Source organism: Danio rerio, chromosome 6 (assembly GCF_049306965.1).
Source record: "Danio rerio strain Tuebingen ecotype United States chromosome 6, GRCz12tu, whole genome shotgun sequence".
Taxonomy (NCBI): Eukaryota; Metazoa; Chordata; class Actinopteri; order Cypriniformes; family Danionidae; genus Danio; species Danio rerio.
In genome coordinates this window covers 5,254,406-5,270,281 of record NC_133181.1, presented here as the reverse complement: position 1 = coordinate 5,270,281, position 15,876 = coordinate 5,254,406, and the positions used below count along the sequence as shown (strand labels likewise).

Here is a 15,876-nt window from a genome sequence, read left to right as displayed (position 1 = left end):
GCGGTGTGTCTGAGCAAATTGGTTGTATAGATGATTTAGTGACTCACTCATAAAGACTTGTGTAAATGACTCACTCATGAAGACTCATCTCTTGAATGAAGCAGTGTGTCTAAACAAATTGGTTGTGTAGATGATTCAGTGACTCACTCATGAAGACTTGTCACTTAAATGAGTCATTTGCGTAAATAACTCCCTAATAAAGACTTGTCATTTGAATAAGTCATTTTACTTAAATGACTTACTCATGAAGACTTGCCTCTTAAAGGAAGTGGTGTGTCTAAACAAATTGGTTGTGTAGATAATTCAGTGACTCACTCACGAAGACTTGTCATTTGAATGAGTCATTTAGGTAAATGACTCACTCATAAATACTTGTGCAAATGACTCACTCATGAAGACTCATCTCTTGAATGAAGCAGTGTGTCTAAACAAATTGGTTGTGAAGATGATTCAGTGACTCACTTATGAAGACTTGTCATTTGAATGAGTCATTTGCATAAATGACTCTTTAATGAAGACTTGTCATTTGAATGAGTCATTTTATATAAATGACTCACTCATGAAGACTTGTCATTTGAATGAGTCATTTTACGTAAATGACTTACTCATGAAGACTTGCCTCTTAAATGAAGTGGTGTGTCTAAACAAATTGGTTGTGTAGATAATTCAGTGACTCACTCACGAAGACTTGTCATTTGAATGAGTCATTTGGGTAAATGACACACTCATAAATATTTGTGCAAATGACTCACTCATGAAGACTCATCTCTTGAATGAAGCAGTGTGTCTAAACAAATTGGTTGTGAAGATGATTCAGTGACTCACTTATGAAGACTTGTCATTTGAATGAGTCATTTGCATAAATGACTCTTTAATGAAGACTTGTCATTTGAATGAGTCATTTTATATAAATGACTCACTCATGAAGACTTGTCATTTGAATGAGTCATTTTACGTAAATGACTTACTCATGAAGACTTGCCTCTTAAATGAAGTGGTGTGTCTAAACAAATTGGTTGTGTAGATAATTCAGTGACTCACTCACGAAGACTTGTCATTTGAATGAGTCATTTGGGTAAATGACACACTCATAAATATTTGTGCAAATGACTCACTCATGAAGACGTGTCTCTTAAATGAAGCAGTGTGTCTAAACAAATTGGTTGTGTAGATGATTCAGTGACTCACTTATGAAGACTTGTCACTTAAATGAGTCATTTTACATAAATGACTCACTCATGAAGACGTGTCTCTTAAATGAAGTGGTGTGTCTAAACAAATTGGTTGTATAGATTATTCAATGACTCGAAGATAAAGTCTTAAGTCGCCATCTACTGGTGAAAATGTATAATTACAGCTATCACCTGCATAATTATATTTGATTGATTTTAATCATAAAAATGTATTACTATTATTATATATAATTAAAATATAATAAACAAATTAGCCACTTTTCTAACAATACAGAAAATAGTGATGTTTGCCCGTGGGCTGAGGCTAAAAGCCCGTCTTTCATGACCTCTCCAGTCATCCCTCATCATCTCCATGTCTGAGGTCCCGTCTGTGTGCTTCAGTGATTCTGCTGTCACGTCCACCTGTCCACCGCGGCCCTAGGACTGCAGCCCATTTCATCCTGTTTCCCTGCTCTCTCTGCATAAGGCTGGCCTCTCCAGCACAGAGCCACCAGATCTGCGGCCGGTGTCTTGTTTAATCAACACTGATGAATATTTGATGGTGTGGTGGTGAGCGCAGGGGTGGCCTGAGCTGCTTCTCTCATTATCCACACACACGCACACACACACACATAGATACGCGCGCACACACACATGCACACAGACACTTGGTTTGCTATCCTTATGGGGACTCTTCATGAACAATGATTTTACTACTTTACATTTTGTATATTCTGTCACTTTCCTCCGACCATCACTCGGAGATTCCTGCAGATTTACGAAGTCAAAATACTTACATCTGAATGATTTATAAGTTTGTTTACTTGTAGTGCTCGGTTTTGGTCCCCACTGTGACACAAGTCCCCATAAGTCTCTGTGTATTCAGGTTAAGGTTAGGACACTCCATAGACGAAGTGTATTTAATACAATAAAAAAAGTACACAAGTACCCATGAGTATGTGTGTATTCAGGTTGAGATTAGGGTTAGGGTTAGGACACTCCATAGACGAAGTGTATTTAATACTATAAAAAGTCCACAAGTACACAAGTCCCCATGACTATGTGTGTATTCAGGTTGAGGTTGATGACTATGTGTGTATTCAGGTTGAGGTTGAGGTTAGGGTATAGATAAAGTGTATTTAATCCTATTAAAAGGTGCACAAGTCTCAATGAGTATGTGTGTATTCAGGTTGAGGTTAGGGTTAGGTCACTCCATAGATGAAGTGTATTTAATACTATAAAAAAGTACACAAGTTCCCGTAAGTCTGTGTGTATGCCGTTTAAGGTTATGGTTTGGGTTAGGACACTCCATAGACAAAGTGTTTTAAATACTATAAAAAAGTACACAAGTACACAAGTCCCCATGAGTCTGTGTGTATTCAGTTTAGGGTTGGGGTTAGGGTTTGGACACTCCATAGATGAAGTGTACTTAATACTATAATAAAGTACACAAGTCTTCATAAGTCTGTGTGTATTTAGGTTAAGGGTTAGGATTAGGACACTCCATAGACAAAGTGTATTTAATACTATAAAAAAGTCCACAAGTACACAAGTCCCCATGAGTATGTGTGTATTCAAGTTAAGGTTAGGACACTATACTATAAAAAAGTACACAAGTCCCCATGTGTATGTGTGTATTCAGGTTAAGGTTATGGTTAGGGTTAGATTTAATACTATAAAAAATCTACAAGTCCCCATCAGTCTGTGTATATTCAGGTTGAGGTTATGGTTAGGGTTAGGACACTCCATAGACAAAGTGTATTTAATACTATTAAAAAGTCCACAAGTCCCCATGAGTCTGTGTATATTCAGGTTGAGGTTATGGTTAGGGTTAGGACACTCCATAGACAAAGTGTATTTAATACTATTAAAAAGTCCACAAGTCCCCATCAGTCTGTGTATATTCAGGTTGAGGTTATGGTTAGGGTTAGGACACTCCATAGACAAAGTGTATTTAATACTATTAAAAAGTACACAAGTCCCCATCAGTCTGTGTATATTCAGGTTGAGGTTATGGTTAGGTTTAGGACACTCCATAGACAAAGTGTATTTAATACTATTAAAAAGTCCACAAGTCCCCATGAGTCTGTGTATATTCAGGTTAGGGTTGGGGTTAGGGTTAGGACACTCCATAGACGAAGTGTATTAAATACTATAAAAAAAGTCCACAAGTACACAAGTCCCCATGAGTATGTGTGTATTCAGGTTGAGGTTAGGGTTAGGGTATAGATGAAGTGTATTTAATACTATAAAAGGTGCACAAGTCTCGATGAGTCTGTGTGTATTCAGGTTAAGGTTATGGTTAGGGTTAGGACACTCCATAGACAAAGTGTTTTTAATAACACTATTAAAAAGTCCACAAGTCTTGATGAGTCTGTGTGTATTCAGGTTGAGGTTAGTGTTAGGGTTAGGACACTCCATAGACAAAATATATTTAATACTAAAAAAAAAAACGCTTATTGTATGGCCCTATACATAAACCTAAACCTTAGTTTCAAAACATCCCATTAAGTATGAATTTTTAAAAGTTATGAATTACAAAGACACAAGATGTGTCCCTGTAAACCACTTTAATAAAGTATAACTAAGTCATACCTGTCATTATACAGCTTTGTGTCCCTGTAAACCACATAAACCTGCACACACACACATGGCCTTTAAGCCTTGATCACACACACACACACACACACACACACATAAAGTCAGAAAGTTCCCCCAGACTCCAGCTGATGAATATATTCAGTCGTTCACGCTTCTCCAGACTGAAATGTGACGACTGGATGAGTTTATAGTGACACAGTGTTGGCCCGTCCTGTCAGATCTTGTTTGGGATATGTTTCATGCATAATGTATCGCATTAGGGCTATCTTTACCTCTGCGTGCAGACATCTGTGATCGATAAGCCATTCATTGGGATGAATGATCAGCTGCCTGTTTTGCCCATGTAACGCTTTCTGATGCCGCACCACAGGTTATTCCACCACTATTTTTAACGATTTAGCAGACATTAAACAAAAAGTCTCAAAAGGATGGATCTAGTGGTATTATTTAGACATGGCATTATAAATATAAGTAAAGATCATCATCCTTGAAGACATTTAAATGAGATTATACATTTTATTACATTAAATTTTCTCTCCTTCAATGAAGAGCTTCATCAGAAGATGTATAAATCACAATTTTAAGAAGTCTGACCCTCATAGCTGTTATTGTGGTCCAAGATCACATATTATAAAACATTACAATTATAGTAACACTCTATTTTACAGTGTGTCGCATGTATTTAGCATTGTGAAACCAGTCAATTAGGCCAAATTACATGCCAACTGTAAGCCCAGCCTTATAGTATGCATATGTTGTTCATTGATATCACTCTGAAACTGTAAGAAAGACAATCAATCAATCAATAGTGTAATCAAACTTTTTATTATTACATATTAAAATACATCTACAATCTTTAACAAAAATATGTAATACAATCTGACTGGAATATTCTTGTATTTCCTGTGCATTGACACATTCAAATAAAGTTTTTATACATAGTTTAAAGGAGTTTTAAGCTAATTAAAGATATCCCTAAAATAGAAACAAAGACAAATACGTTGAAAACAAAGTATTAATCTTAAGTTAATATGGATTTGTTTTTGTTTTTTTGGATGAAAAAGTATTAGAATAATTGAACTACATATTTTTGCAGTCTTTTATCTCTAAAGTTTAAATTTAAATCACATCAACAAGTTTTAGGTAATAACTTTTTTGAGCATCAACTTTGTCTCAGCAGCCGATTTGAATGTCTTCACTCGATTGAATGGGGGTTATCAGCTGATAGATATGGGCTAGTAGGGGCCTTCTGCACCTACTAGTTGGTTTAAAAGACTGTTATTATGCATCCACATGGTTAATCAGCTATAGATCACATACGACTGTGGCCAGAAGTTAACGAAAAGCATTTACATTATTTATTAAGAATCCCATTAATTGTATTTTATTAACGTCTAGCCCAACCCTACACCCAACCATCACAGTAATGTAAAAACAGATCTGGATCTGGAGTCTTCTCTGTTAGTATAGCTGATTAACCATGTGGATGGATGAGAACAGCCCTCTGTGCCTACCAGGAGATACAGAAGGCCCCTACTGGCCCATATATATCAGCTGATAACTACTTATAATGCCCATTCAATAGATTGATAACATTCAAAGTGGGTGTCAGATGTTGATCTTAAAATGAAAAAAATATATATAGCACTGAGACCAATGTTTACCAGTTAAGAATACAATCTGAATGTGAATATGATCATGTGGTCTTAGATTTTAAAAAGTCTATTCTTGGGTTATTGATTGCTGACATTGGTATTTTACAGTCTGATTGCAGTTTGAGACAGATTTTTATGATAATAGTAATAATAATAATAATAATAATAATAATAATAATAATAATAACAACAATAATAATAATAATAATAATAATAATAAATAAATGAATAAAAATATATAATAATAATAGCATTGATAATAACAATAATATTATTAAAAATAATGCTAACAATAACAGCGTTAATAATAACAATAATATAAATAATATTATTATTATTATTAATAATAATAATAATAATAATAATAACAAAAATAGCATAAATAATACCAATAACATTAATAATAATAATAATTATTATTATTATTATCATTATTCTTATTATTATTATTATTATTAATAATAATAATAGCATTAATAATAACAATAACATTAATATCAATAATAATTAATCATAATAATAATAATAATAGCATTAATAATAACAATACCATTAATAATTACAATAGTAATAATAATAATAATAATAATAATAATAATAGCATTAATAATAACAATAACATTATTCATAATAATAAATATATTATTATTGTTATTTTTATTATTAATTTTATTATTATTATTATTATTATTATTATTATTATTATTATTATTATTATTAATAATAATAACAATAGCATTAATAATAGCAATAAAGTTGTTGTAGTTGTTGTTGTTGTTGTTAGTAGTAGTAGTAGTAGTAGTAGTAATAATAACAGCATTAATAATGATACTATTAATAATAATAATAATAATAATAATAATAATAATAATAATAATAATAATAATAATAATAATAATAACTGTTATATCATTAATAACAATAATAATAATAATAATAATAATTTTTTTATTATTAATTAATAATAATAATAATGGCTTTATTTTTCCTTTTTATTATCTTTTACTTTCCTCCTGCAACCTGCATTATTTATGGATATCCCTCATCCCCTGCATAATCTAGCAGCATGCTATAGAACAAACTAAAACATGCATCCGCAGATGTATAATAACATCTCCCCACACGTCTTTGGTCCTCTTGATGCCTTCAAAACTCCAAGCGAGAGGGCCCATTTGTAAACAGTGTCACCCAGAGCTGGTTTGTAAATATCTCCACGCTTTTGGCGAAGAGGGATTGCTGGAACAAACGATGAACTCCAGAGGCAAAATGAGGATAATGATGAGGGGCGAGTGTGTTCAATAGAAGGTCAGAAAGTGCAGGGCCCGGGGCCACGGCAGCGTTAAAGAGACAGGATGAGAGAAAGCACTTGACATTTATACAGCCCGTCATAAAGCAACAGACTGACAGCTATACTCTAACAATCCAAATGGCCTCACGTGCTTAAAGCTGCAGCTGGGATGTTGTTTGGCAGGAAGCTTGCTGGCTCTTTAATTTCTGTCAGATTGCTCTTGAAGGTTTTCTGGAGTCGACCTGTCTGCGATAGAGCAGCGGATGAACGCGCAGAGCCCGGGCGGGTTTTTGATCTGCATAAAGACTTTAACCTCTATTTCCTCTCGGCTAAGGGTTTGGAGGAATGGGGAGGGGGGTTAGTCTTGCTTATCAAATATTTTTCAACTTAAATGACGGATTTATTAAACAAATAGCTTTTTGGTCGACTCTGAACCCCCGGTGATTGAAATACGCTGTTGTGTCAACAGCCCGCGCTGAAGATCACTGAATAAATACGAGTCGGAAATGAACACGGATCTGGAGGATTCGCGCTCCCAGCCCCCTGTTTGACATTTCCGTCCACAGGCCATCCTTCATGGACATTGTTATATCCGTGCGTTTGCTCTCTGTGTGTTTGCCATTAAACAGTCTGCATCGCATAGAAAATACGACATTATTTTGGTGATATAATAGTTTTATGGTGACCTATGTTTTATTTATAACAAAAAATAAATATATGTGTTTGAGTTACTTGAGATTTGTTGGATGAACTTATTTTAGATTCGTTAATCCATGCCTTATAAATGTAATTAAGTATGTAGAGAAATTATCCTGGCTAAATATGAGAGTAATCGTTTTATTTTTAGTTGTACATATAATTTGTACCTAGAGTTCAAGTTATATTTAGATCTCGTTTATCCGTGCTATTTGAAAGACTTTGGTTGGTTGATTACTGCTGGATCTTGAACGTGTTTCTTTTATTATATTTCATATTCATTTGTTTTTATCAATTGATAGATATTATGGAAACACTTTAGTTAAAGAACTAATTCCCACTATTAACTTCATTCAAATGTATGTTTGTGCTGCTTGTTCAAACTACTTATGCAAAATGAGTTGAAACTACACAATTCTTTAATTTTTTATTCAACTTAATTTTTATGTTTCTTGTCTTAACTTAATGGATTTGTGTTGAGACAACATTAATAAATTGTGTAGAAACCTGCATTTTTACAGTGTTGTCTTAATTATCTTAATTAAGATATTGGCTTTTGATAATACTTATTATGATCATAGTTACTAAATAATTATTACTAAGTAGCAAATTAGTTGTTTATGTGACCAAAATTATATTAATATCTACACTGTAAAAATAGCTCTGTTTTAGTTCATTGTAACTTATCAAACTAAGTTTATCATGTTCTAACTTAATTTTATAAATTATGCAAGCTGTTTTAAGTCAGTTTAACATATGAGTTCAATGAGCTCATAAGGTTAATTTGAATCAGCTTGAAATTTTAATGCAACAATATTTTTTACAGTGTACATATGTAAAATGAGCTGAAACAGCACACAATACTTAATTTTTTTTTTAAATTCAACTTAATTTTTTATGTTCAATACCAACATATCTTAATCGATTTTTGTTGAAACAACATGAATGAATTGTGTGGAACCCTGCATTTTTACAGTGTTGACTATAATTACGATATTGGCCTTTATTAATACTCATAAAGTATGATGTTATTACTATCTTAATAGATATTAAAAAGCAGCAAACTAGTATTGAGCTAAAAGTATTGAGAATTGTAGCTTGAAGTAAAATGTGACCGGAATTATATGAATGTCTACACTGTAAAATAAATATATAGAGATATGATAAATTAGTCATGACAGCACGTTTTAGTTCATTGTAACTTATTAAACTAAGTTAATAATGTTCTAACTTGATTTTATATGTTATTAAGTCAGTTTTACATAATATGGGTTCAATCAACTCATAAGGTTATTTTGATTCAGCTTAAAAATGTAAGGCAACAACCATTCTTAAGATTTTTTTATTCAACTAAATGTTTCATGTTCAATTCACTTGCATTTGTTAAGTTAATTTAATTTGGCTTGAGACAACATTAATCAATTGTGTAGAACCTATAGTTAAGGCTATAAATAAGATATTGTCTTTTATTATTACCTATAAAGTATGATCTTATTCTAGCATCCCTAATTCTACCCAGTACTACCTAAATAACTATTAATAAACAGCTAATTGGTTGTTTATTGAGCTAAAAGTCTTGGTTAAGTGTTTGTTAATAACATACATTGCATACATTAATGTAAAGCGTGACCAAAACACTTTAGTTTAAATAACAGTTCACACCATTTACTACTGGCTTATTACTGTCTACTATTAAGATATTACCTGTTTATTAGCACGTAAAAATATCTTATTTTACAACCTTAATCCTACCCACACAACTACTAACTTACTAATTGGTTAATTCTAATACCCAAACCCAGCTGTCTTAATAAATATTAATAAGCATTAAATTAGTAGACTGTGTTATTAAGCTAAAAGTCTTAGTGAGAATTGTAGCTTGAAGTATAATGTGACCGAAATTATAATAATATCTACATTCTCATAGCTTTATATGAATTGATGCATTTAACATGTCGCGCATCTTTAACTTTCCCCCAATTGCTCCTGTTTTTTTTTTTTTTTTCCTTCTTCCTCCTCCTCACATCCATCCAGAGAGTTTCGTTTGGGGCTTTAAATGGGTTAGCCGGTGTTCTTGTTGTTGCTGTTTGTAGCAGCTGAACTTTGAGGGTGGGATGCTGTTGAGTTGTGTTGATGAAGTATCTCTTGATTAATAGATCCATGAGGCAAACCGGCTGACATATGGCTCATGAAGCAGCTGGGATCTGTACCTGCGGCATCCCCTCCGGCCATTAACATATTAGAGGCTTTAGTGCAGGCAGAAAGACAGCAGCACCCTAGAGCTGTTTGATATAGACTCTCAATAATGCATTACTCTTCAATCTGCGAGGGAGCTGTTCGTGGTGCTGAAATATGGCGCTGCGATTTTCGGTGGCAACAAATGCAGGCGAAATCTAAATTTGGGGAGGTTTTAATTTGATTATATGGGTATTTGCGATTTTTTGCAAACGTAATATATTTTTAATTTACACACATAGGCCTACTACTCAATAAAAAATACAATAAAATTACGAAAATGTTTCGATAATGTATGTCTCTAAACCGAACTGTTTCTAGAGGATCTTACTAATATTCATTTAGTTTTTCTTTCAATTAAATGTTACATGCTGATGCCGCATTTTTATTATTTAGTTTGACTTAATAAGTTAATTAAAAGCATTAAAAACTAACTATTAAAAATGTGTTAATTTAGATGTTGCTATAAATTAGTTTTTAAGTTATTTTATTTTGAGAGAGGAAAGATTCGATCTCAAACCCTCAATACAAAGTCGCAAGTAGCAATAAAACTGCGAAATGTAATTTATTGTTAATATTTTCGTTTAGGAAAATTGTTTATATTAAAAAAGAAGAAACTATAGAATCTAAAAAACATAAAGTTTGTAATGTCGGATGCCACAGAACTCGACTGCGCGCATAAACTATATGCGAAAATGACAAATTTTTCTTCCTTAATAAGCTGTCGCTCCAAGAGATCCAAATCATGCCAGTCATTCTTTCCCAAAGAAAATGTCCATATACTCACTGCGTTCTTGTCTTCGTTGCCAAAAGCCAAACAGGAGCAATAAATGTTTCTTTCTCCAGCAGCACTGCAGCTGCGACCTGCTTTCATCAAGTGCTTCCCTGAAAAACCCCGATAGCTGTCTGAAAATATTGCATTTTATATCAGCAAAGCGCGATTAATATTGCATCACCTACATATAACATATCTTTTTTAAAGGCAGCAAAATGTAAAGCTCCCCTCCCCTTCTCCCTGAATTTCTCTTCAATATTACAGCGGGAAAGATCCGCAGTGTCATTTTTTTAATGAATAAACAAACTTCTGAAATTAGACGCGTTTCTTTGGTCGTCGTGAGTGTGTGAGGAGAGTGTGTGTGTGCCTGAGACGGCCTGGTCTCAGGCTTCATTAAATGTTTATTCTCAGTTCGAGGATAAAAACCCCGTCCTCTGTCCCTCAACCTTCGGCTCAGTTTTGAGGAGACAATATGAGCAGAAATCGACTTTCGGAATTACATTCAGCTCATGTTAGCTCATTTAGCAGACACGTGCATGGCCAAAAATTCCATTTGTTTGACACACTAACATCCCATTAGGGCGCAGATAACAATTACCGAGCTTTTTAATTAGTGTCTTGTTGTATTCCGTTTATTAATTTTCCAAACCACAGAGCATGAATTATTTAATAAAGCGTAGCACGGGTATTTAAATTTAATGCTCACGTAGAATCACGGCCGAAATGGTGCGACATTTCTTTAAAGGTATATTGCTAAACATTATTTAGTTATTGTATGTAGTGTTATTATTATGCAATTTTGCCTTAGTTTAATGTTTTACAATTTAGTCTTACAATTATTATGAAATTGAATGCATTTCTTCGTTGACCAGGTTAAAATAAATACAGGTTTTCATCGCTCTATGACGGAATTCTCAGTCTAGACTGAGGAATTCAGATCATGGAAATAAAATGTATAAATAATGCATGTTTCTGAGGGTAATGATCAAAGATTAACGCTGATAAGCCAATCAAACCACTGTGAAAGAAAGAAAGAAAGAAAGAAAGAAAGAAAGAAAGAAAGAAAGAAAGAAAGAAAGAAAGAAAGAAAGAAAGAAAGAAAGAAAGAAAGAAAGAAAGAAAGAAAGCGAAATCTTATTGGTTCTTTTTTTCTTTTTAAATGGAGATACTATTTTGTTATTTTTCCGCCATTGCATAGTAATAATATTTTTACGTTTTATGTAATAGCCCTATGAGTCAAATGTTGAAGCCTGATGGTATAGAATATGTATGAATGCATTTGTATATAATTAAATAAATTAATATGTATCAGTATGCTGATCATTTCGATTTTTAATAAACAATAATCAATATCACATTTATTACTGGTGTATAAATGAAAATGAATATGTTTGTAAACGAAAACCGTGTCTGTTTGTCTGTCTGTGCTGTACAAAATAAGATTCTCATCCAGTACACTCCAACTTTGATTTTTTTATTATGTTTTTTCCATTGTTTATTTAGAAGATCGCCGGGACTCGTGCCCCTGCAGCTGGATTTGGCTTACAGAATGGAGAAAAGTTTGGATGATAAGATGGGAAGACAGCAGACTGTTGGACAGGTGCACAGGTATGACAGAGTGAGACGTCTCGTGATGCGCACGTGGCCGCTGTTTGTAAACATACTTGTGCACAAAATAAAATCATTACAACTCTTTTTTTTTTCTTCAGAACAATTAACACGACAAACAACGTTGTGTCTTTATGTGAAAACAGGCATTAAACAGTGACTTACACCACCCACAAAGGTCTACCAGTAGATACTCTATGTAGTGCTTGGTTTTTTTTTTTTCTTTCAATGCATAGAATGTTTGCACTGCAAACCAAAGTATACAAACCATCAAAATAATAATTTCCAGGACAATTTCCATTAGACTGTAAGTATAATCATCTTTATCATGCGAGTTGACTAATATCCGCAGAGGAAGAATTCCGATTTGCCAAAATAACAATAAGAAAAATCTGAATAAATAGAAAATAAACAATTGGGAGTTGAGTTTTGCACGGTGAGCAAGTGTCATTTGTACGTATATTTATATTTATATACAAAAGCATATGAATATATCTAACCAATCTAAATAACAGTAGATTTCAGTGCAATTTCAACAAATACGAGCGGTGGTTGCCACCTTTATTATTTAAAAGGGACTCTGTATACTTTCCTTCGTTTTCGTCAACTATTCGGTTGTGTATTCGTCAGAGCAGACCTTTGAAACACTGAATGATAACATTAGTTGATCAGCAAGACTGTGAAAAGGGATCCGCTTTTAACACATTTAATAATCAAAAATATAGCAGTTCCCTGTTACGAATGAATAAGTACACAAATATAATGCTGAATGTAATAAATAAATAAATAAATAAGAATAGAATTGAACTATGAGGTAATCCATCAATGGCTATTTCTCGTCATTCATCGGGACGAAACAGAAAGCAGGTCGTATCTAAGAGTTGAACCGCAGAAAAAGTAGTTCATCTGGATTACCTGTTATTTGCATACTTGACATTCACCAGTACAGTGAAAAGAAACATGAGTTGTGAAAACAAAACGGTACTAATCATGAGCACACGCGTTTGAGCCAAAGCGATGTTCCTTGGTCCCCAAAAGTCTTATTTTTTCTGTCAGTTTTTGTTTGTTTTCTAGAAGTAGTCCATCAGTGAGCCGCGGAAAATTTCAACCTCTTCTGTTTTTGTCTTTGGTTGCAAAACCATACTCGCACCACGTTCTTTTTGAGGTCCAATTTCTCAGCTATAGCCGCGATTTTCTCCGAGGACGGCCGAGGCTGCACCGCGAAATACGCCTCCAGAGATCGTTTCTCCGGGGCCGCTATGGAGGTCCGCTTGCGCTTCTTCTCGCTGCCGTTGAAAATGTCGGGTTTGCTCATTTTCTCGCGCTGGGCGCCCTCGGCCTCCTCCAGCCACGCCTGGAGGATGGGTTTGAGGGCGATCATGTTGTTGTGCGACAGAGTTAGCGACTCGAAGCGACAAATGGTACTTTGGCTCAGCGAGCCCACGCCTGGGATCTTCAGGTTGGCCAGCGCGCCCCCCACGTCCGCCTGAGTCACCCCGAGTTTGATCCTCCGCTGTTTGAAGCGCTCCGCGAACGCCTCCAGCTCCCTCGGGTCCGTGTCCGAGTCGTTAATTGAGGGCAGTCCGTTGTTGACGAGTCCCGGCGCACCTTGGTGCGCACCGCCGTGATGGCCCGGCAAGAGCCCGTGGTGAGAGAGCGGCGAGTTCATGTTCATAGCCTGGTGGGACAGGTGGGTGAGCCCGTGCATGTGCGAGTGCGGATGGGCCGACGTGGAGATCAAGCCCCCGCCGCCGCCCCCGCCGCCACCTCCGCCGGCCCCTTCGTGCGCGCTGGGCATGAGCGCGAGCGACGGCGAGGTGATGTGCTCCATGAGGTCGGCCGGCTCCAGGTTCTGGTGGTGGTGGTGATGATGGTGGTGGTGGTGGTGGGCGAGTGGCACGGTGGATGTGGACGAGCATGGCACGGTGTTCATCGTGTGGTACGTGGCGTCGGGCTTGAACGGGTGACTCTTACCCTGGGACACCGCGATGTCCACGGCCGCCAGAGCTTCGGCGCGGGCCAGGAGCGTCTCATCCAGACTGGCGAAGATGTTGCTCTGCAGCTGCGCTCGGGAAGGGAGAGAGTGGGAAGAAACAGAAAGAAACAGAAAGAAAGAAAGAGGAGATGTCAGCTGGGGAATAGTGTCAACACATAACACAGAGAATATTCCTTTTAAGAGGCTTCCAGTCATAAAAATTAATACAAAAAAGGCTGAAGCCTGAGCCTTCAGTGAGCATGCCTTCAGAAAAGATCACAGGCGCGCGGGTGATTGCTGTGGAATACATGAAAAAAACATTAAGGCGGTATATGCGCCTCCAGCGCTCCTCCTCGCGCGCGCAGGAGAACGCGGGGAGAGAAGCAGAAGTTTGGAGCTCGTTTTTACCTGTGGAGTTTGTAGACAGGCTCTCCTGATCGCCTCCGAGCTCGAGTGCAGAGTTGTGTACTTGTGCTCAGGTAAGCTGGGGTGCATGGCGAAATGAGGCTGTTTGCTGTTCATGGACATCATGATTGCGCGTGGTCCGGCTCAGATAAAGTGCACAAAAAAGCAAAGCGAGGGTCCAGGACAGGTCCTCCGTCCCGCCCGCCTCCTCTTCTGGCAGCAGTAGCAGCAGCAGGAGCAGCAGCACTCAGGCGGATGCGGTAGCGCTCGGCTGCTGATGGAACAGAGGAGATGCCCGCAGTGTGTGTATGTGTGTGTGTGTGTCTCTGTTTGGCTCTGCTGTGTGTGGATGAGGAGCGCTCTTACACCTGAGTCCCTCACATCTCGTCCGGCAGCCTCGCCTATTCTCGCGAGACGAGCGCGATTGACTCTCTTCTCCTCCTCTCATCTCAGCTCATCGCGCCTCTTCTCGTCTCATGTCCTCCTCGAACTGTAAATCGGCCTAACGACAGAGAGGGGGCTTCCGTACCTGTGGATTCTGCACGCATGCGCGCTGACGATTTGGAATCTTGTTGGTAATCGGCAACATTGTATCAGCTTACATTCGATATGCAAATTAGGGCTCTGTGTTATGATCATTCATAATTAAACCATGCACAAAACATGCAAACTAATCGGACACTTTTAACCGGCATAACTGTATTTTTTAACGTTTAAATGCATTAAATAAATTTGTTATTATAATACTAATTGAATAAATACATAAACAAATTCAATTAATAAATAAATACATTAATGAAATTTAGTTTAATATTACTATAACAAAATGAGCTTATTATTTATGCGTTTGTTTATAAATCATCAGCCTAAATCTACATCATCGATCATCATTTCATAAATCTATTCAGTTGTAAATGTGACTAATTCCGTGGTATTTTCAAGAAAATATGCAAACCCGAATATTCAAATTAAGCTAATAATTATTCATGTGCTAGCTGCAGCGCGCTTATTTAAGTGGCTCACATCAGTCAATGGAAACATGAGGATACAAAAACGATTGAATTTAAAAATAATATAAATATTTAACATTAATAATTTTAAACAATCATATTAAATAAAAAATAGACATAAAATGTACCCTATGCGTATTTACAGTAAGCATAATTTGAGTTTGAATGTTTTAATTTCGCTCGTTAAGGCCAGTCACGGTGGCACTGCGTTGACTGATTACCCAACTTTAACTATCATGTATATTTCACTAAACTCTAATCACTGCATGAATTTTTAATCGCCAAACGCTACTAGTTGGAGCTAATGAAGTGTTAATTCACGAGCATTAATTAATTCTTTAAAAGACCGCGAAGGAGCAAATGGATTTGTTTAGTATTCCAGTGATGACAACGGAATAATTCAGCACTCAGAAAGACAATAGGCGCACTGTTATCCAAATGATGACGATGTAATAA

At 36.0% G+C, this 15,876-nt stretch overlaps 1 protein-coding gene and 1 long non-coding RNA gene across 9 annotated transcripts in view; one reads left to right on the top strand and one right to left on the bottom strand.

The window, feature by feature from the left end:
• The window catches only part of LOC137495912 (uncharacterized), a 453,250-nt gene that overhangs the window by 321,513 nt on the left and 115,861 nt on the right, over positions 1-15,876 (top strand). For 7 of the 8 annotated variants that reach the window (XR_012407548.1, XR_012407549.1, XR_012407545.1 and 4 more), the window contains one exon: positions 11,926-12,030. This is a non-coding gene — a long non-coding RNA (uncharacterized lncRNA). Of the gene's footprint in view, positions 1-1,467; positions 2,065-11,925; positions 12,031-15,876 lie in introns of those variants that run through there. The other variant, XR_012407552.1, reaches the window with a different exon arrangement.
• pou4f1 (POU class 4 homeobox 1) lies at positions 11,883-14,895 on the bottom strand. The gene is given in 2 exon segments (NM_001312866.2): positions 11,883-14,092; positions 14,414-14,895. Coding segments are annotated over 2 exon segments (1,101 nt in total). The 5' UTR covers positions 14,537-14,895; the 3' UTR covers positions 11,883-13,114.